Source organism: Zootoca vivipara, chromosome 6 (assembly GCF_963506605.1).
Source record: "Zootoca vivipara chromosome 6, rZooViv1.1, whole genome shotgun sequence".
NCBI lineage: Eukaryota > Metazoa > Chordata > Lepidosauria > Squamata > Lacertidae > Zootoca > Zootoca vivipara.
The window spans coordinates 14,641,688-14,663,844 of NC_083281.1; the positions used below are offsets into that span (position 1 = coordinate 14,641,688).

The window sequence follows — 22,157 nt, forward strand, 5'->3', positions numbered from 1 at the left end:
GCCGCCACTTCCTCAAGGGCGCTCCACTGAGCCCAGCTGGGCAGCGGGCGCCCAGGAGAAGGCCACGATTCGGCCTGCTTTGGCACCGCCGCCACAGAAAGAGGCCAAATCGCGCCCTTCTCCTGGGTGCCCGCTGCCCAGCTGGGCTCAGTGGAGCGCCCCGCCGAAGCGGCGGCCGTGGGAGGGGCCAGCCGGCCCCCCCCACACCGCCGCCACAGAAAGAGGCCGAATTGCGGCCTTCTTCTGGGCGCCCGCTGCCCAGCTGGGCTCAGCGGAGTGCCCCGACGAAGCGGCGGCCGTGGGAGGGGCCAGCCGGCCCCCCCCACACCGCCGCCACAGAAAGAGGCCGAATTGCGGCCTTCTTCTGGGCGCCCGCTGCCCAGCTGGGCTCAGCGGAGTGCCCCGACGAAGCGGCGGCCGTCGGAGGGGCCAGCCGGCCCCCCCACGCTCCGCCACCACAGAAAGAGGCCGAATTGTGGCCTTCTCCTGGGTGCCCGCTGCCCATCTGGGCTCAGCGGAGCGCCCCGACAAAGCGGCGTAAACGGTAGGCAGAGGTGGGGGGGAGAGAGAGAGAGCGCGTGTGTGTGTCCTGTCTCTCCGTCCAATCCCTGTGTCCCTGGGGCACATGCGCAGTAACCCAGGGACACATGGGAAAACTGGACGCAGAGACACTTGCATATTATTATATAGCAGGCATGGCCAACAGGTAGATCGGGATCTACCGGTAGATCCCCAGGACGTTTCTGGTAGATCCCAGGTAGATTGTGGGTTCCTTAGTGATTGCCAGCCTAAAAGAAAAGAAAGAGCTCTCCCCCTAAAAAAAAAACCTCAATAACTCTTGTCTCTCCCCCACAAAAAAGCTCAATAACCGTGAGCAATTGCAGGGAGAGCTCCTTCCCTCTTCCCGATACTGAGCTTACCAGTATGTGTGTGACTGTGTTAGTGCGTTGCACAGAATGGCTGGATTGCTCCCTGTCCCTCTTGCCTGCCTAGAGCTCACCGGCTCCTCCTCCCTCATGCCGGCAGAGAGGGAGGGGTGTGTGTGAGTTTGCGTGCATGGGAGGAAAGCGGGAGCCGCGACTCACAGAGGGATTTCCCCCCTGTCCCTGTCTCTTTGAGCCACTGGGAGCCAGCTAGCGAGAGAGAGAGGTGGGTGGGTGGCCCTAGCTGAGGGGGTGGGGGAGAAAAAGAGAGAGAAAGAGAGATGGATGGGGGTGGGGGAGAAAGAGAGAGATGGATGGGTGCCCCTAGCTGAGGGGGTGGGGGAGAAAAAGAGAGATAGGTGGATGGGTGCCCCTTGCTGAGGGGGTGGGGGAGAAAGAGAGAGAGAGAGAGAGGTGGATGGGTGCCCCTAGCTGAGGGGGTGGGGGAGAAAGAGAGAGAGAGAGAAGTGGATGGGTGCCCCTAGCTGAGGGGGTGGGGGAGAAAGAGAAGAGAGAGAGAGAGAGAGAGAGAGAGAGAGAGAGAGAGAGAGAGAGAGAGAGAGCAACGTTCAAACATGACAGATGAGCACCTTAAGGATTCCCTGAAGCTGGCCCTGACACAGTACCCGTCTGATATTGAACAGTTGGTTACCAAAATGGTGGTGCAGGTGTCACACTAACAATGGATGAAGGCATGTATTTTTTAAGAAATCTAGATAGGTAGGTTAATGGAGTGGGTAAAGGAGTTTGTGTGGCGTACAGTTTTGTGAGTGCTTTTATGCAATTCTCTCCCAAGAAATCTCTAAAAGTTTCTGTTGTCCCCCATAAGAAAAGTATTTGGGCAGTGCTCCCCCAAAAAAGGTTACCAAATCTGGTCACCCCCCTTTCCTTCTCCCTAAAAAAAGCTCAACAACTTTGAGCCGAACCCAAAAAAATGGGGGTAGATCACCGCCAAATTTTGATTCTGAAAGTAGATCACAGTCTCTTGGGAGTTGGCTACCCCTGTTATATAGGATACCCCAACAGTCTCATTTTTCCTTAAAAGCAGAGAAAGCCTTTGATAGAGTGGAGTGGAACTATTGTTTTTTTAAAAAGAAATGGAGAAGTTTGGTTTGAATTTCTGCAGATGGAGATGATCATTGTCAAATGACTCTCCAATAGCGAGAATAATGATTGGTGGAGACTCGTCAGACATGGGCAGAACAATCCAACAATTTTGTTGCGGCAGGGAGAGCGATAAATCACTTCCTAAGGGGACACCAGGAATAATCCAATCTGCTTAACTAAAGAGATTCAGACGAATCTGCAAACTAGCTTCCTGCTAGGGGAATCTGCTTTGCTACATGACTCACTAGCATGAGTGAAGGAAGGGTAATATTTAATCAATATATCCTTTCCTACTATCCTTGACGTTCCCACAAGGACAGATGCAGATTCACTCCCCTTCAAGGGCTGGACTGGATTAAGGCAGAGGCACCCATTGATTTTATCCTCTTGGCTCTCACCGACAGGGCAGGGTGTAATAGCCAAGGCTGGGGAGGAGGCGATAAAACTCTTGCAAAAGGCAGGCGGTGTCTGATTCTTGCAAAATCCCCCGTAGATTTGCCGTGGCTTTATTAGCCATTATCTCTGAGTTTTCCAACATGCTCAGGTATAAGTTAAATATGGATAAGGGGTTTAAAGCAAAGGCAGCTCAGCAAGCAGGATATAAGCTTTGAAAATTGGACTGGAATTTAATAACGTGTCCTAATTACCCGAGGAGAAGGATTAGCTCAGACTTGAGCGAAAGGATTAGATTGAATCAGGAGACAATGTTTGCACAGACCCAGGAGGATATTGATCAGTGGGGGGAATTCAATCAGTCACGACCGGCTATTAAAATATCAGTTGTATGCCTAAATTCGTATTATTTTTGCAGGGTCCCCATACAGCAGTAAAATGCATCTCTGTGGCTGTGTACGCCTCATAACTGTAAGGCACATGATTCCACCTCCTCCACCCCCCAAAAAAAAGAATAAGAGAAGTGAAGTTTGTTAAGAGTGCTGGGAATTATAGCTCAGTGGGGTTGGTGCAAGCAATAGTTCCCACCAACACAGGAAACTTGCAGACTGTCAGTTTCTGCAGGGGTGGTGTCAGGGACCGTGCTGAGGAGGGCTGCACTGAGGAGGAGTGGCAGAAGCCTCCCCTCCCCCTTCCCCTGCTCCGGATCCGGATCCGGATCCGGAATCTTCCCAGGAGCAGGAGGACAGTATAGATTTCGAACAGCGGTTTGCAGAGGGACATAGTTCAGAAGGCAGAAGCTGGGGAATACTGGATGGGGAACAGCTAGCAGAAGAAACACTGGAAGAGAGAGGGTTAACAGATTCTCAGCCTCTGAACAGCATTCCTCTGCTCAGCCCAAGGTCAAGAAGAGCCCAGAAAGTGGCAGAAGAGAAAGCACACAAAGCACAAAAGCAGGCTTCCTCAAACTCGGCCCTCCAGATGTTTTGAGACTACAATTCCCATCATCCCTGACAAATGGTCCTTTTAGGTAAGTATCATGGGAGTTGCAGTCCCAAAAACATCTGGAGGGTCGAGTTTGAGAAAGCCTGCACAAGAGGGTTGAAGCTCAGATTACAAGACGTAGAAGTGATATAGATTAATAGGGACGTAAGGGGGTGGAAACCTTAATTGGGAGCACTGCCATTCCTAGGAGATGGGCTCTTTGTTCTCTCGCTGTGATTAATAAAGCTTCTAACTGGTAAGAAGACTCCTTTCCCTTTGTTCTGCTTGTCTACTGCCACGGGGGGAGAAAGTCAATTCCCTGACAGGTGGGGGAACACACAACCACATTTTTGGGAATACTTTCCCAAAAGGTCAAACTTTTTGCAATAAGGAATGTGACAGGGGAATCGCACCGGGAAATGAGAATGTAAGAACATCAAGACAAGCCTGCTGGGTCAGGCCAATGGCCCGTCCAGCCCAGCAACCAACCAGATGCCCTAATGGGAAACCAGCAAGCAGGATTTGAACACAAGAGCAGCTCTCCCCTCCTGTGGTTTCCAGCAACTAGGATTCAGAAGAATGGCTGCCTCTGACCGTGGAGGCAGACCATAGATTGGGCCCTAACTGGGATGCACCTAACCTGCCCCCCCTGCATTTCTTCGAGTCTTTGTTTTTATCGTGCCAGTTAATTTTCATTTGCCATTCAAATTCATCATTTTCAGTTTTTGGAAGCCACCTTGGAGCTTTGCGGTTTAGAATTATTGACGAATCAATAAACAAATCAGCTGAAAATTTATCAATGCCAGGCAGACAAATGATGACCACACACATATGTCCAGATTTGTGAAAATAACAAGGTTGGCAAGGAAGCATTAAATTGTCTTTTGTAATGACCAGCCTTTATAATGTAGGAGAGTTTCTTCCCAAACTCCCGTGTGTGGCAAAGTTTTCAATTAAAAGCCTCTGGCAACTGGCAAGAGGTTACGCTGATCCGCTGCGTCGTGATCATTTTGGACAGTAAAATTCTCAACTGCTGTTAAAATTGCCACTTTAATCAGGTTCACGTTGAGCACGAAATGGGAGTGGGCAGAATCTTTCGCAGAGAGAGAGGGGTTCCTTCTGTTCTGTTTTGGAATAACTGCTTGCAAAGATCCCCAGCTTAGAAGGACATTTGTTTCCTGTCTAGAAACACGTGTGGTTTTCATCTTCTCTAAAGCAACAACGTATATATTAAAAATCAGAGGTGAGAACCGGGCGGCTAACAGTGCGGTCCAAGGCAGGTTTACTCAGGGGCAAATCCCACGGTGTTCCACGGGAAGTACTTCCGAGTGAGTGCGTGGCCTTGCCGCTTCAAATGCCTTTGAGGATCCGCTCACTTAGAGGCCTGTCAATCATTTGCCGCCGTGCAAATCAGGTTAAATGTTGGGGAGGAGGGCAAGGGGATTTAATGAGTGCTCTTGTGGGGAGAGAGAAATAGAAAAGAGAGGTGCTAATTAGGGAAGGGGGGCAGAGCGGGGAGGGGCTATGGTGAGCCTCTTGCGGGTGGGCTGCCTGGGGTGAAGTCTGAGGGGGTGCTCTTTACTTAGCCGCACCTGGCCCAGATGCAGCCTGTTAATTAGGGAGAGGATGCAGGCGGCCTTCCAGCGTTGCCAAGAAGCCGAAGGATGGAGAGGTGTTGATGGATTTCAAGCGAGCAGCGTGAGCACCCGAGGGAGCCCCAGCAGGGGGCGCACACGAGTCACACTTAAGCCGTTTGCAGCCAGGAGAGTTTTTAAAAAATAAAAAAATTATCCTTCCCTCCCACCTATCCTTCCTGTCTCCCCTTCCCAGGGCCGGATTTAGGTTTGGTAAAGCCCAAAACTACTGAAGGCAATGCAGCCCTTGATATGTCCAGCTGTCCTTTGTCAACAACAAATTGCCGCTGGTTTTTGTTGTTGTTGTTGTTGAATATATGCTATATGGTAATTTATGGACCTAATAGCTATCTCAAGCCATTTGCACATAACAAAATATGCAGAATGTAGGCACCTTATACACAGAAAGGAGCAAACCAGGATATTTGAGGGAGCAGGCTAGCAGGTGGGGCCCATGACTTACATCATAGGAGCCTCCACAACACAAAACACTGCTGCTGTAGGTAGCCTTTATTTTATTTGTTTTCCCTTTTTTTTCCCCAGCAGAGATTGTATCTGACCAGACTTCTGGGCCAGCTCAGAATTCTGCATCAGATTTGGCAAGCAGGAGAGCCTCTTTCTTCCATTTTTTCAGTTTCAACCAGATTATAAATGTGTATATATAGAGTTCGAAATTCTACCCATGTTAAATTGTTTTGTAACAATTTCCCCCTATGCTTTTAGCTTCTCTTGTTCCTATCTGTAAGCCTTAAGTCCCTGTCAGAGGAAAACACAGTGTGTTTAGTACTACTACTAATAATAATAATAATCAGTGTTTTTCCACATTAAAAAGTGTTTAGAGGTAGTCTCATTGTGACTCAAGAAAAACCACCATTTTATTGTTCAAATCAGGGGAAATAAATACAGTACAGTAAATGGACAAAAGTACAAAGATTCACAAAATGTTCAGGGGAATGCATGCGTCCCCCAAGATAAAAAAGCACTGATCATCATCACCATCATCCATTGTCAATAAAAGCAGACAATAGGGTTGCCAGACTCAATAGAGGACAGGACTTCTGTGCCTTTAATTGCCCTGCTCTCTTTTGAGTCTGGAAACCTCAAAGAGAAACCAGCACACCCTTTGTTTCATTTCCAAGCAAAGGGTCTGCTGGTTTCTCTTTAAGGTTTCCAGACTCAAAAGAGAGCAGGGCAATTAAAGGCACAGAAGTCCTGTCCTCTATTGAGTCTGGCAACTCTAGCAGACAACCATGGGCAAGAACGGGCCTGGAGTGAAACTTGACATCAAGGCAGCTTCTCTGACCTGCTCTCAAAGCCAAGCCCCATCTGCAAGAGTGCCAAATCCTGACCCTCAAGGAGAAATGGTTGAGGTGCCTCTAAACTCCACCCTGCCATTGGTTTCTGAATGTTGGAAGGACCAGGGCCAATAAAAGAAAGTACTTTTCAGTGCACAGTTAAACTGTGGAACTCACTGCTGCAGGAGCCAGGGGTGGCCACCAACTCGGATGGACAAATTCATGGAGGAAAGGCTACCAGCCACAAGGGTGGCCTGAGTCAGCAGAGCTTCTGAATAGCCAGTTGTTGGAAACTGCAGGAAGGGAGAGGGTTCTTGTGTTCGAATCCTGCTTGTGAGTTTCCCATAACAAGCGTCCGGTTGGCCACTGTGAAAACAGGGGGAGACATTGGTCTGATCCAGCAGACTCTTCTTATGTTCTTACGCCCACCCCCCACCCCCACCTCCAAGGGTGAGGTCGGGTCTGGGCCCAGCAGTGCAAATGGGGAGACCCCAACCCCAGCCTCGGAGAAGATGATTGCCTCTCCAGCAGCTTCTGATATTTGCCTAAGAACTTGGCACGCTCGGTTTCGTCATAAACAAATAAAAAGTTTCTTCCACAAACAACAGATCAGGGCGATCCCACCCTGCCTGAACGAAGCGGAGGGCAGGTCAAGTTCCAGAACGGGGTGGGTGGGAGAAAAAATACGGACACACACACACAGAGCCACCTGCAAAACTGCTTTCCTGAAAGCCAATTTGATTTAGCCAGACACAAAACAGATCCCTGGGAGAAAAAAACACGCATTGCTCAGTGCAGGTCAAAAACAAACATGCATGCCAAGAACTGCCTGAAGAAGGCTGCACCAGATAGTTAAAAGCATGTCCCCAACAAGAATCAGTTTGTTAAGGGTGCTGGGAAGAAGAAGAAGAAGAAGAAGAAGAAGAAGAAGAAGAAGAAGAAGAAGAAGAAGAAGAAGAAGAAGAAGAAGAAGAAGAAGAAGAAGAAGAAGAAGAAGAAGAAGAAGAAGAGTAGTAGTTTGGATTTGATATCCCGCTTTATCACTACCCTAAGGAATCTCAAAGCGGCTAACATTCTCCTTTCCCATCCTCCCCCACAACAAACACTCTGTGGAGTAAGTGGAGCTGAGAGACTTCAAAGAAGTGTGACTAGCCCAAGGTCAACCAGCAACTGCATGTGGAGGAGCGGAGACATGAACCCGGTTCCCCAGATTACGAGTCTACCACTCTTAACCACTACACCACACTGGAATGATAGTTTTGTGTGATGTAAATGTTATGAGAATTATAAGGTCTAAGATATAAAACAAATGTTCATAAATGTGCCAGACAAACACATACATAAATAAATATATAAACCTGAAACAGTACAGGAAAACAATCCTAAAGCCATTTTGACTCTTTCAGTGAGCTCAAATATTCCTCTGCATTTTGGATGGAAATGGGAAAAGCCTCCCCATTGTCTCTATGGTCACAAATCTTGTCTTAAGGGCATATTTGTTTATGAATAGGGTGAGCCTGTAGATCCTGGACTCAGGAGTTACCGTATTTACCATCACAAAAAAAAATGCCCAGGTAATGCAATCAGTGACCATTGTTCAGGTATCCTGGGAGACAGGATTTCTGCTGTAGACTGCCTCCTTCTGTGATGTATGTATGATGTTTTGGGGGGTGGTCTTGAGCTACATGGTGAGCAGATTCAAAAGTCTATATAAGGACTTGCACACCATTGTTCTGGGTTCCTTCTCCCTCCTGCGTGTGGTGAGTGGAGAAACTGTTGCAACAGTTTAATAAAGATCAGGCTTACTAGTTGCTTTGCTTCTCAATATTATCTGTTTGGCCTCTGTTATTTTCTCCTGCTGATAGGGAACCCCCTTAAGGACTCTATGTGGGCTCTTGGGTAGCCCATAAAGGAAAAGGAGCAGGGTTTTTTCTTTCTTATAACATAAACTACACTTCCCAAGGTTCTTTTTTTGGAGGGGTACCAGAGAAGGCTCATTTCAGCTCAAAACACCTTGGTTCCTCTCCTTTTGCTCCCTAACGCTAAGCCAGCCCCACACCCTGCTGCTGCACGTAAATACCTCTGAGCATGCATGAAGTGCATTCCCCCATGCTACTAAATCACTAAAGCCCGCCTGCTTCCTTTGTACATCTAAAACAAAGAAGCTCTTCCTCGAAGGGCGGAGGGCAGGTGGTTCAATTGAAACTTGCGCACTTCCTTTTGCAAGAAGCTAAAAGGATAAGCACCCCCCCCCCACAAGCCAGATCAAGGAAGGAAGGCTAAAGGAACAGGTTGAGAAGGAAGTCACATCTAATGGTATACGGGGAGCTGCTCATCTGCAAACTGGATTACTATCTTTACAGCATGCTCCCTAAGCCAGCCTCGGAATTCCTGGTTTCAATGGGGGGGGGAATCATAGCTGTCAACTTTCGGATTTGAAAATAAGGGATCAGCAGCCTCACCTGTCCCGGGGACAGACTCTACAGTATATCTAACAATCCAGGATAGCAGCGGGAAACGGCGTTGGAATAAGGGAATTTCCAGCAAAAAAAGGGAAGGTTGACAGCTATGGGGGGGATACATTGAGACAAAGAAAGGATGTTTCTGCAATGTCACTGTTCAAGCACATACAACAGAAATGTAGGCTAAATTGGATTAACAAAGTGTAGCAACAACGCTACTTAAAAAAAAACTTCTGGATTTTTTTGAAGTGAGTGGGAAATGCATCAAAAAGTGTTGGATGAACAGATTGCTAATAGAAAGCCATCTGGTGGGAGGGTATTCCACAGGGCGGGTGCCACTACCGAGAAGGCCCTCTGCCTGGTTCCCTGCAACTTGGCTTCTCGCAACAAGGGAACCGTCAGAAGGCCCTTGGCACTGGACCTCAGTGTCCGGGCAGAACGATGGGGGTGGAGACGCTCCTTCAGGTATACTGGGCCGAGGCCATTTAGGGCTTTAAAGGTCAGCACCAACACTTTGAATTGTGCCCAGAAAAGTACTGGGAGCCAATGTAGGTCTTTCAGGACCAGTGTCATGTGGTCACGGCTAAATATCACGAAGAATGTTCCGGCAATAAGCTATTGATGGCAATGGGGCCCTTTATATGTCCAGCTCAACAACAAATTGTCGCTGTTTTTTGTCTTGAATAGATGCTATATGGTAATTTATGGCCCTCACAGGTATCTCAAGCCATTTGCACATGTTGCCCTGCAACCAGTCCATGCAGAATGCAGGCACCCTATATATAGAAAGGAGCAAACCAGGGATATTTGAGGGAGCAGGCTAGCAGGCGGGGGCCATGACTTACACCACAGGAGCCTACACAACACAAAACACGGTTGCTGCATGTAGGTTTTATTTATTTTATTTGTTTTTCATCTTATATTTTGGAAATGTACATCAGTTTGCTTTTTCCTTAATTTTTTTGGGTGGCCCCCAAGGGATTGGGGCCCTGAGCTATAGCCTGTTTCGCTTATACGTAAATCCGGCACTGCTCAGGTTACTCGCCAACTCTACAGTTCTCTGATTCAGCAAAGATGGAGGACGCCTGCGAAGGAGGCATCTAGCCTGAAGGAAATTGACCATGAGCAGTTGACCATGTTTACATTGCTTTAAAGTTCTAAAGTGAATTGTCCGCTTGCCAGGGAAATGGACAAACAACAACAACAACACCCCCTCTCCCCCCTGAGTGAACATCCAGGCAGGCAGCCTGCTTGCTCTCACCATTACCTGGGAATCAATATCGAGGCATCCTGAGCGCGGTAACCTCAAATGCCCCATTTGCTCCTGGAATCAATCCCTTCTAATGCAGAGAGAGAGAGCACAGCCTGCCTGCACAGGGAAAACAACCTCAAGAAGGTCAGTGGCAACTTTCCTCCCAGCATCTCTGGATCCCGAAGCATGTCAGCAAACATCAGGGAGGTAGTCACGGCAATGGGACTCGGTCCAGTGGCCGAAAGCAGGGAGTCGCCGAAGGTTCGTTCAGCAATGCTGTTGGGAAAGGCTTCTGCCTGAAGCCTCAGGAAGCAGCTGCAGGCCAGTGTGCGCAACACTAAACGGGCTGGACCAGGGAAAGACAGCTTCCTAACAGTTCAATGCTTGCTGTCAAGGTACCCCAAAAGAGAAGAGCCTGCTGGACCATCCACTCCAGCATCCTGATCTCACAGTGGTCAGAAGCCCCTAAGAACTTAGGGATCTAGATAGACTGCCCCTGGGCCTGGAGGTTCCATGAAGAATGCCCGACTCCCGGATCACGCCAAGGGCCCATCTAGCCCCAATGAGAAACCTTCAAGCAGTACCCGCAAGAGCCCTCTCCCCTCTTGTGGTTTCCAGCAACTGGTACCCAGAAGCACTGCTGCTTTCGTTGGTGATGGCAGAGCACAGCCATCATGGCCAGCAGCCATCAACAGTTTCCTGCTGGAGGGAGTTCCGTAGTTTAACTACGCAATGCTGGGGTGCAGAATGAATAGGGCCATGCACCCGATCTGGCTGAAGCCCGAGTCCTCAACCGAAATCAGGGCGATATGGGTGGATCCTGGCTTCGGTCGAATCAGGTTGAGATAGCACTGCTGGCCTGCCCAGAGAGATCCGGGGCTCTCAAAAGGTGGAAGAGGGAGGTTGCAGGTCGCCTCTGTGAAGAGCAACACGGGGCTCTTTGCAAAAGGGCTTTGAAACAGCCCTGCACTGAGCCTTGGCTGTGCACACGCCTCTCCCCAAGCAAGGGAACACACCTGCAAGCAGGATTGAATCCTCTGCTTACCAGGGTTCAATCCTGCTCGTTGCAGGGGTCTGCTCCAGTGGATTCCCCACAGGTTCATGAAATAGCAAGAAGATCAAACCTATCCATTCTTAAGGAAATCAGCCCTGAGTGCTCCCTGGAAGGACAGATCGTGAAGCTGAGGCTCCAATACTTTGGCCACCTCATGAGAAGAGAAGAATCCTTGGAAAAGACCCTGATGTTGGGAAAGATTGAGGGCACTAGGAGAAGGGGACGACAGAGGACAAGATGGTTGGACAGTGTTCTCGTGGCTACGAACATGAGTTTGACCAAAGGGCAGGAGGCAGTGCAAGACAGGAGTGCCTGGCGTGCTGTGGTCCACGGGGTCACGAAGAGTCGGACATGACTAAACGACTAAACAACAACAAATATCTGTACGTATTGTCCACGTTATACCTAATTGCCTAATGTATTTCTATCATGTTTTATGACTTCCTTGATAGTGTATGTGAGCTGGAACCGGTATGTGACTGAAATAATAAATTCGAAGGGAAACCCTCCGCACCCCGCACCCCCGGCCTTACCTGATGAAGACTATGATCCCAACCCTTGCAATGTCTTCGTGCAGGATTTTCCAGGACTCTTGGATCAGGGCTTTCTGAGACTCTGAAAGGGAGAGCTGTTCAGGAGTCTCCCCGCACTCAGTCTCCTCGCTTAAGTCCAGCCCGCCTTCTAGAAATGAGCCTCTCTTTTCCTCGGAAAAAGTTGACTCCTTTGTGACGCCTGGTCCAGATAAGGCACACCCCATCTTTCTCTGGGGGGGACGGACTCTGGTACCCTGTGTCCTCCTTTCCCTCCACGCCAGCTAAAGCAAACAGAAATTTTTATTTCAAAGATAGCTGGAGATGGAACAAACAGGCATTAATTGAATCAGCTCTCAGGGGAGAAGGGAGAAGCATTGGCGATGGTTTCACAGCACACATTGTTCTCATTGAAAATTGTATGCAAGGAGAAAACGGTCCACGAGGCACACTTTGTTTCACAGAATTGGAAGGGACCACGAGGGTCATCTAGTCTAACCCCCTTCAATGCAGGAATCTTCCCCACAACTCTGAGATTAAGAGCTCCATGCTCTGTCGACTAAGCTATCCCAGCAAAGCTAGTTTCAATTGTATTCATGTCCAGCCCCTCTCCCTGAAGAGCGGAGGGCAGACTCCCCCCCCGATAACCTCATCACAACCTTGCAAGGTAGGCCAGCTTGACAGATGGCAGCGACCCAGGACATTCAAGGGCTGAACAGGTATTTGAACCCGGGGCTCAGGTTAAAAACACTCATGCGCACACTCAACTGAATGAAAAGGGTAGATGTGTGGAGGCTGTGAAAAAGGCAAATTCCATGCTAGGGATCATTATGAAAGGAACTGAATATAAAACTGCTGTTGTCACAATGAGGCCGTTATACAAATCTATAGTGCATCTGGAACACTGTGTAGAGTTCTGGTCGCCTTGCCTCAAAATGGATATTGTAGAGTTGGAAAGGGTTCAGAAAAAGGGAAGCAAAATGGCCCACTTCCCTGTGAGAAAAGGTTGCTGCGTTTGGAAGTTAGAATCAGAGTTAAGACCCTGAGGGTCATCTAGACCAACCCCCTTGCAATGCAGGAGTCTCAACTCAAGCATCCATGACAGATGGCCATCCGACGTCTGGTTAAAAACCTCCAAGGAAGGAGAGGCCACCACCTCCCGAGGGAGTATAGAGAAAAGGCAAAAGTAAAAGTCCTTCTTCATGCAGCGCAAAGTTAAACTATGGAACTCCCTGCCACAGGAGGCAGTGATGGCTGCCAACCTGGATGGCTTTATAATAGGATTGGCCAAATATATGGAGGAGAGGCCGATCAATGGCTACTAGCCAGGATGGCAATGCTCTGCCTTCACCGTGGGGTGCTTCTGAATCTCGTTCTCTGGAAACCACAGGAGGGGAGAGTCGCTCTTGTGCTCAAATCCTTCTTGCAGGCTTCCTGCAGGGATCTGGTTGGCCCCTGTGAGAACAGGAGGCTGGACTAGATAGACCAGGGGTGGCCAACTCCAAAGAGACTGCGATCTACTCACAGAGTTTAAAACTGGTAGTGATCTACCCCCTTTTGGGGTGTTCAGGTCAAAGTTGTTTAGGGAGGAGGAAAGCCCTGTTTTTTTAGGGGTTCAGGTCAAAGTTGTTGAGATTTTTTTAGGAAGGAGGAAGGCCCATTTTTTAGGGGTTCAGGTCAGAGTTGTTGAGCTTTTTTGAGGTGGGAAGAAAGCCCTGTTTTGGGGGGTGAAGGGCTAAAATGTTGAGCATTTTTAGGGGAGCCAAAGTTGTTGAGCTTCTTTGGAGGGAGCCAGTGATCTACCAGTGTTCTACCACAGACGTCCAGTGATCTACCAGTAGATCATGATTTACCTGTTGGACGTGCCTGAGATAGACCATTGGCCTGATCCAGCAGCCAGACTCGTATGATGTTCTCATGGAACCTCCAGGACCAGAGGCAGTCTATCTAGATTCCAAGGTTCTTAGGGGTGTCTTCCCGCTGTGGGAACAGGATGCTGGATTAGATGGGCCACTGGCCCGAATGAGCAGAGTTCTTCTGATGTTCTTAACTCGGCACCCACCAGCTTAGCATCAAGAAAGCAAAAAATCTAACGGGGTAAGGACCCACAGATTGATTTTGGGGGTGCAGAGAGAAGCCTACTTCCAAGGTCCTCCCCAGTCAGAGAAGCTTGCTTGGTGCCTACCTTGCTGTCACGTTGGCAAATGCATCCCCCCCCCACATCTGTGTTCTCTTCGCTTCTTGGGGGGGGGGAAGGTGTGTGCGTATTTTTAATTGGTTTCCCTTCTCATTGTAAGCAGCGCCCAGGTTGTACACAGGGCGGCGTGGGAACGTCTAAACTAAATAAACGCAGGGTGCACGTTGCAATTAAAAGTGTTCCTTGAGGTTTTGCAGTGGGGGGCGGGCGGTGGATGGGAAACGGTTGCCGCCAGCGGGGGGGGGGGCACTTCTTGCCTCCCACCCACCAGCTCTGCTAGTACACATGGTCACTTGGGAGACGCTGCCAGGCTGCGAACGGAAGCCTCTGTGCTGCTGGAGGAGATCCACTGAGAGGCGCCGGCAAACAGAGTGTTCGGCTGAAGCGGTGCCAGTTCGTTCCTACCCGGAAAAGCACGAGGATGGGTGGGACAGACCGGGGGGTCTCCGAGGACCCAAAGGGATCATGGAGATGGAGATGAGAATGGGGGGGAACCCCGAAGCTCGCACAAGGAGCATCTCAGGCCCCGAGTTTATGGGGCGCAAACTTAGGGCGGACTCTGGCGATGTCACAAGGTGGGCCCTGGAGACGGAGGTTAATTGGGAGGGCAGACCGGCCTTGCTCAGAGTGCCTTTGCTGTGATGTGCAGCCAACTTCTTAATATTTTTTTTAAAGTTATTACCGGTATTAAGGGTGCTCTTGCCCACCTGGAGATTCAAGCCCTTTCTCCCTCTGCCCACCTGGAGGGGGCCAGGCAAACCTGGAGACTTCAGATCAGGCCTGGAGGTCCGGCAGCCCTAAACCACATCCTTTCTCCCCAGGTGTGCCCCTCCTCAGTCAGCCCTCGTCTCTCTGCGCCATCCTTGCGTGCTCTTACCTGCCTGGAAGGTGTGGCTGTGCCTCTTCCCAAACTGGACTGTGAGTTGTGTGCCTGCTGTGTATATCTGTAGAAACTCGTATGTGACCGGAATTCAGCCAACAGGACCAAGCTAAGAGTCACCACCTCCTGTTAGCATGCAGCCGTCGAGGGGTTTGCAGGCACAGGAATGTGTCCCCCTACCTTAATTTCTTGCATTGCACCGTGACAAACCCGGGTTTGCCACTGAGCAGAAACTCAACACACACCTGGAGACGGATGCACTTCTGAACACCCGACTGACACCCCCACATGCTAAATGCTTCAGGCTACACCAAACAGACTTAATTTGCGAACAAGTTGGGTGGGAGCTAAAGGAGGAAATGTAGCAATGCAACCAGATATCTCTAATATAATCGCTTTTTTCAAATGGTCTGGGTTGTTTTTTTTAACTGACAGATTAATCAACTCATTTTTTTGTTGATTAACAACCAGTTGAAGCCAGGAAGGGAGCAGTCTTTTGTTTCTGGTGTGTTAATGTAAGGAATAGTGAAAGAATATTCTTAAAGAATGGATACCCGCAGGGAGGTGCGCAGGCAGCAAAGCGGCCAGAGACGGGCGGAAGAGACACGCCCGCCCCGCCCCCAATTGCACCTGCCAGGCGCCCAGGTAGCCCCGGCGGGAGGGGACGCAAAGGGGCTTCCCTGAGCCGGACGCAGCGCGCTCCGATGGGCGGCTGAGAGGAGGGGAGCGGGCTGCCCCAAAGCGGGGAAGGGAGCGCGCCCTGACTCTCGTTCCCGGACACTCAGCCTGTGGCTCCCTCCAAAATCTGGAGCCCCGCGTCACTAACGTCATAGAATCATATAATTGGAAGAGACCACAAGGGCCATCCAGTCCAACCCCCTGCCAAGCAGGAAACACCATCAACGCATTCTTGACATATGGCTGTCAAGCCTCTGCTTAAAGACCTCTAAAGAAGGAGACTCCACCACACTCCTTGGTAGCAAATTCCACTGCCGAACAGCTCTTACTGTCAGGAAGTTCTTCCTAATGTTTAGGTGGAATCTTTCTTGTAGTTTGAATCCATTGCTCCGTGTCCGCTTCTCTGGAGCAGCAGAAAGCAACCTTTTCTCCCTCCTCTATATGACATCCTTTTATATATTTGAACATGGCTATCATATCACCCCTTAACCTTCTCTTCTCCAGGCTAAAGGTTAAGGGGTGACATTACGTCAATGGGTAAGACGCCCCTGTATAACAGCAACAACAATATTTAATCAAGCAAAGGAACCTATATAGTGAGGCTTTTCCGGGTTATTAAAAAGTAACCGATTCTTCAGTTAAGAAAGCCAAGGATCAGTTTCAAAATCTTTAATTGGCAAGAAGCTCCGAGAGGAAACTCGCTGCAACTCATTGAGCACCAGGTCTGTGCAAAGCACAATACTGAGCCCCGGTGTGTGTGTGTGTGTGTGTGTGTGTGTGTGTGTGTGTGTGTGTGTGTGTGTGAAAGTTCCTGCACATCACTTTTTAACAAATGTAAGAAGAACTTGCTGGATCAGGCAAAGGCCCATCTAGTCATAGAATCACAGATCTGTAGAGTTGGAAGGGAGAGGCACCTATCCTGCAATGTTTGTGTTATCAGCACCACTCCAGCATCCTGCCGCCACCCAGATGCCTCTTCTGGGAAACCCACAAGCAGGATCGGAGCACAAGAGCAACTCTCCCTTCCTGCGGTTTCCAGCAGCTGGGATTCAGAAGCACGGCTGCCTCCGACTGTGGAGGCAGAGCCGAGCCATCCTTGGAGAAAAAGGGGGCATTAATGCAACAAATGAAACAAAACTGCAACAATATATTGCAGGGTTTTTTTGGGGGGGGGGATCTCCTAGCAATGCAACAGACCGAAAAGTGCCCACTGTCCACATTTAGTTTGTAAGCTCTCCGGGGCAGAGACCTGTTCCCTGCTTTTGGGGGGGCGCTATGTGAGCTTATTTTCCTTGTTGAGCTTTGTGCCTATCTATGAAATTAATGCAATGTTAGAACTGCAGGCAGGGTTTTTTTGTTTTTGTTTTGTTTTGTTTGCGGGGCAGGAGGGAGAGAGATCTCATTCCCTGGCAATGGAAAAGTCCCCAGAATGCCCACTACCAACAGTTAATTCTGCAAGGTCTCTGGAGCAGAGACCTATTTCCGCCTATGTTTGGAGTTGCCAGCACTGGGAAAGGAGGAGCGCAAAGACTCTCATTTCCCCAGCCTTGATAAAAGACCAAAAAGTGCGCACACTTACCCGTGCAAGTTCTTCTCCGCAAGGGTTGGGGAAAAAACAAACCGGCTCAGCAACTCCAGGAGGAAATTCCAGAGTGGGGGAAAGCAACAAACTGTCTTTGGAAGAAAAATAGTGATAAAAATCCCTCCTGCGCTGCAGTGATTCCTGCTCACACTCTTTCTCTCCAAGTCTCTTCTCCGGCAGGTGAATCCCATATGTAGCCTGCAGACCAAGCACACAGGGGCAGCCTCAGGATCTTAGAGCCTGCCTTCTTCAGACCCACGCTCCCTCCTTCCTCTCCCTAGACAGCAGAACAACGCCCGCATCATTTAGCTCTCCCGCTGCTCCTCTATTTAAATACAAATGGATAATTCTCCCTTTCATCTCTGCCTGAAGCAAAGAGAGCGAGGTTCAATTAATGCACAGAAGAGGAGGGGGGCATGTTTGCCAGCGCCCATCTGTGAACAACAAGTGCGTTGGAGAGCATTTCTCCCTCCCTCCTGGGGAATAAGGGCTGGCAGGCTGGAGGACTGGGTGACAGGAATGGGAGAGGGCCGGCAGAAAGGAAAAGACCTTTTTTGCATTTTGCATTTTGGCACTCAGGCTACATCTCCTGCAGCCCACGCCCTGTGCTGAGCAATTGTGCATTGCCTCACTCCATCCGTACAACAACCCTGCGAGGTGGTAGGAAACATTGGCACCCGGTTGGGCGGGAGGCGGGGAGCCCAGCAGTAGGGGGCGCCAGAGCCGACGGTGGAAAGAGCCAACTCACTCTAGTTCAGGGTTTCCCGAACTTGGGTCTCCATCTGTTTTTGGACTACAACTCCCATCATCCTTAGCTAGCAGGACCAGTGGTCGGGGATGATGGGAATTGTAGTCCAGAAACAGCTGGAGACCCAAGTTCGGGAAACCCTGCTCTAGTTTTAAGAACAACAACAAAAGAGCCCTTCTGGATCAGGCCAATGGCCTGTCTAGTCTGGCATCCTGATCTCACCCTGCGCTGTGAAAAGAAGCGCTTCCGGTTATGTGTTCTGTAGCACCTGTCACGATGCCGGTTCTGACAGAGGTGAAGTACTGGTCGAGGGTTTCCCAGCTCAAGCGCTCGTGCTGAGGGATCCTTTGCACACATAAGAAAAAGGGCTGCACATTGCCAGTTGCAGGAAGTGAAACCGGCACCTTTAGGAGAGATCCCTCACTCCCTCGCTCTCTCCTTTCATTCCCAGCGTTCCCCAAGAAGTAGGAATTGCTTTTAAGCAACGTTCGCTCAAGTGGGGAGTCCACAGTACAGTGTTGCAGGTCACAGCACCTGGGACACTCTCTTGAGCTGGATCAGGGCCACAACGCCAGGGGTGTGGGCAGGGCCGGATTTAGGTTTGATGCTACTGAAGGTAATGGGGCCCTTTATATGTCCAGCCGTCCTTTGTCAACAACAAATTGTCGCTGTTTTTGTGTGTTGAATAAATGCAATACAGTATGGTATGGTACCATAAAGAAGGCTGATCACCGAAGAATTGATGCTTTTGAATTATGGTGCTGGAGGAGACTCTTGAGAGTCCCATGGACTGCAAGAAGACCAAACCTATCCATTCTTAAGGAAATCAGCCCTGAGTGCTCACTGGAAGGACAGATCGTGAAGCTGAGGCTCCAAAACTTTGGCCACCTCATGAGAAGAGAAGAATCCTTGGAAAAGACCCTGATGTTGGGAAAGATGGAGGGCACTAGGAGAAGGGGACGACAGAGGACAAGATGGTTGGACAGTGTTCTCGAAGCTACGAACATGAGTCTGACCAAACTGCGGGAGGCAGTGCAAGACAGGAGTGCCTGGCGTGCTATGGTCCATGGGGTCACGAAGAGTCGGACACGACTAAACGACTAAACAACAACAAAATGGTATGGTATGGTAATTTATGGACCTAACAGGTATCTCAAGCCATTTGCACATCACAAAAGATGTATTTTATCAAAGTAATTGATATAGAAATGAACAAACCAGGGATATTTCAGGGAGCACGCTAGCAGGTGGGGCCCATGACTTACATCATAGGAGCCTCCACAACACAAAACACTCTTGTTGTATGTAGGTTTTATTTTATTTGTTTTTTATTATATATTTTGGAAATGTACATCCAGTTTTTTCCCCTTTAAATTTTTTTGGGGCCCCCAAGAGAGTGGGGCCCTAAGCTATAGCTTGTTTAGCTCATACGTAAATCCAGCACAGGGTGTGGGCAAGGTGTCATGCAGACCTTGTACCCTGGGTCATTTTTCAAAATTAAAAATACCCCTCACCTGAAGCTTCTATTTGTCTCATCAGGGGAATCGCTTGATCTGAGTGGTTCCACAGGGCAAATAGCAACTTTGGCTGGAAGGCTATGCATCCCAATTTTACTTCATTTTTGTAATTGCAAGCATTAATAAACTGTCGGGTGTTTTTAAAGTATCTAAGCAGTTACGATTTTTTTTAAAAAAAAACCAATTTAAAACAAAAATGTAGCCTGTAACCCATAAAATAGCAGCACGGAAGCATCTGAAACCAAACAGGATTTGTAAGAACTCCATCTTTTAGTGTGGCAGCCCCTACACTTTGGAATTCCCTGGCAATTGACACCAGGCAGGTGTCTTCAATGTACTATTTCGTTGCCTGCTAAAGTCCCCACACCCCAGAAAGAAGGTACCCATGTGTTATTGGCAGGGTGTATGACAATGTTCTTTTTCTTTGATATATTGAAATAAAGTGAAACTGCGTGCCAATAAAGTCATTGCCATCTGATCGACATTCCAAGACTCTGGTCAGTTTTTCCATGAGCCTGACAGATCACAAGGGATTTCCAAGTGTTTTCCAGCTGCAAGCTATAATTCTTTTGGCCACAGCCAATAAAGGAGTTACAGTATAAGGTATTTGTGACTGTTCTTAACCTGCGGTACCACTTTAGCTAATGGCGCCTCCTGCTGCCGCCGCACCGTGATTTCTGTTCTCATCCTGAAGCAAAGTTCTTAACCCGAGGTACTATTTCTGGATTAGCGGAATCTGTAACCTGAAGCGTCTGTGTACAGCTGTACAGCTACCACTGTATCTACATTTTGGTGTGAACTTCTAACAAGCACACATTTTTTATCTGAAGAAGTGTGCATGCACTCGAAAGCTCATACCAATGACAAACTTAGTTGGTCTCTAAGGTGCTGCTGGAAGGAATTGTTTTATTTTGTTTCGACTACGTCAGACCAATATGGCTACCTACCGGTAACATTTTTTATATGCAGCTTTAACTAATATTCTGGGAGCAATTATTCTCACCAATATAAATATTCATCTTTATGTACGCTTTCCTTAACAGATGGATTTTTGGAAGCGTCTTTTGGCTGGAGAACGGCAGTGCAAAATTCGGAGAAACGCCAGATTCGAAGGAAGACTGTGTTTCAATCTCCGCCTTGTTCCGGAAAGTTTGGAAAAGCTTGCATTTAAATGCAGACTGGAATGAATTTGTCCCCCCACCCCTATGTCTGCAGATGTCCTTTCTGTTGGGAATTGCAAAAGGATTCCCGGTGCTTTTTGTCTGTTTTGTGTGTGTGGTGGATCCAGTGGCGAAGCTGAAACCGGGGGGGGGGGGGGCGGAGAGCAGGCGGGGGCGTGGTGTGTGTCCAGGGGGCGTGGCTTGCCGCCTGCAGGGGCATGGCACCCGGTGCAGTGGGGGGTGCGTGTCGCATGTCGGATGTGTGGGGCTGCGATGGTACCCCCCTCCGCAATGGTGTGGGGGCGGTGTGCTCCCCCCCCATTCCTCCGCCAGTGGGTGGATCAGGAAAGGAAGGGCTGCAATGGAGATCATGTTCCATGCTCAGCCAAGCACAATGTTCTGGCTTCTGTAGAATTATCAAAATGTTCTCCAAGTTTGCAGCGTCATTTGATATGGAGCTGGGGAGCCTCAACCCTCTTTGACCAGCACTTCGATACACGATACACGACGGCAAGCTCTCTCAAGCCTGATCTCTTTCCCCGACAGAGCAATTCATGGAATCATGTTTCCCATCCGGCAAGCCATTTTGCACAAATCAGAGCAGGAAACACTCAGAATGAGAAAGGGAATCTTGGGTTGGATATGGTCATTTTTTAAACGCTGCCTTCTTACCCAGCCATGACTGACTCACCGTGAACCACCTTGCCAGGTCCTACTGAACCCTGGTTCAGAAGGGGGAGTGAAGATCAGTTTTTAAAGAGCCTTTTTTGGGGTGGGGTGGGGGGGACACATGCGAGCGATTTGTGAGGAATTCAAATTTCACTTATGTTGGAGAGCAGTGTTTGTGTGTGAATACGGAGCACTTTGGGTTCTCTGTAACTTACCGTATTTTCCCGCCCCTCTTTTTGGGGACTTTCCTTCCCAGTCCCCAGTTCTCCCTTCCCAAGGAAATGGGGTCAGGGGTCGCTCACCCTTCTCCAACCTGGGCTCCTCCAGAGGTCTCTGGACAGTACTTCTTTGCCCAATGAACTATGGAACTCACTCCTGCAGGAGGTAGCGATGATTCACCAAATTGGATGACTCTAAAGGAAGACCTGCTCTGCCTCCACGGTCAGAGGCAGCAATGCTTCTGAATCCCAGTTGCTGGAAACCACAGCAGGGGAGAGTTGATCTTGTGTTCGAATCCTGCTTGCAGGTGTCCCATCTGGTTGGCCACTTTGGGAACAGGATGCTGGACTGGGTGGGCCATGGGCCTGATCCAGAATGCTCTAATAATAGTAATATTATTATTATTATTATTATTATTGTTGTTGTTGTTGTTGTTATTATTATATTTGTACCCTGCCCATCTGGCTGGGTTTCCCCAGCCACTCTGGGTGGCTTCCAACAAAGATTAAAAATAATTAAAATGTCACACATTAAAAACTCCCCTAAACAGGGCTGCCTTCAGATGTCTTCTAAATGTCAGGTAGTTGTTTATCTCTTTGACATCTGATGGGAGGGCATTCCACAGGGCGGGCGCCACTACTGAGAAGGCCCTCTGCCTGGTTCCCTGTAACTTGACTTCTCGGAGCTGGACCTCAGTGTCCAGGCTGGACGATGGGGATGGAGACGCTCCTACAGGTATACTGGGCCTTTGAGGCCATTTAGGGCTTTCAAGGTCAGCACCAACACTTTGAATTCTGCTCGGAAACGTCCTGGGAGTCAATGTAGGTCTTTCAGGACTGGTGTTATGTAGTCTCAGTGGCCACTTCCAGTCAC

The 22,157-nt window shown here is 49.1% G+C and overlaps 1 protein-coding gene across 1 annotated transcript in view; it reads right to left on the minus strand.

Moving 5' to 3' along the window:
* Nucleotides 1–17,156, minus strand: part of LOC118087658 (cytoglobin-2) — a 30,136-nt gene extending 12,980 nt beyond the window's left edge. Inside the window, exons 1-2 of the mRNA XM_035120531.2 lie at nucleotides 16,969–17,156; nucleotides 11,638–11,918 (exon numbers count right to left, since the gene is read on the minus strand). Coding sequence (XP_034976422.1) covers nucleotides 11,638–11,861 — 224 coding nt within the window. The 5' untranslated portion in view covers nucleotides 11,862–11,918; nucleotides 16,969–17,156. The remainder of the gene's footprint in view (nucleotides 1–11,637; nucleotides 11,919–16,968) is intronic.
* Nucleotides 17,157–22,157: the final 5,001 nt, after the last annotated feature.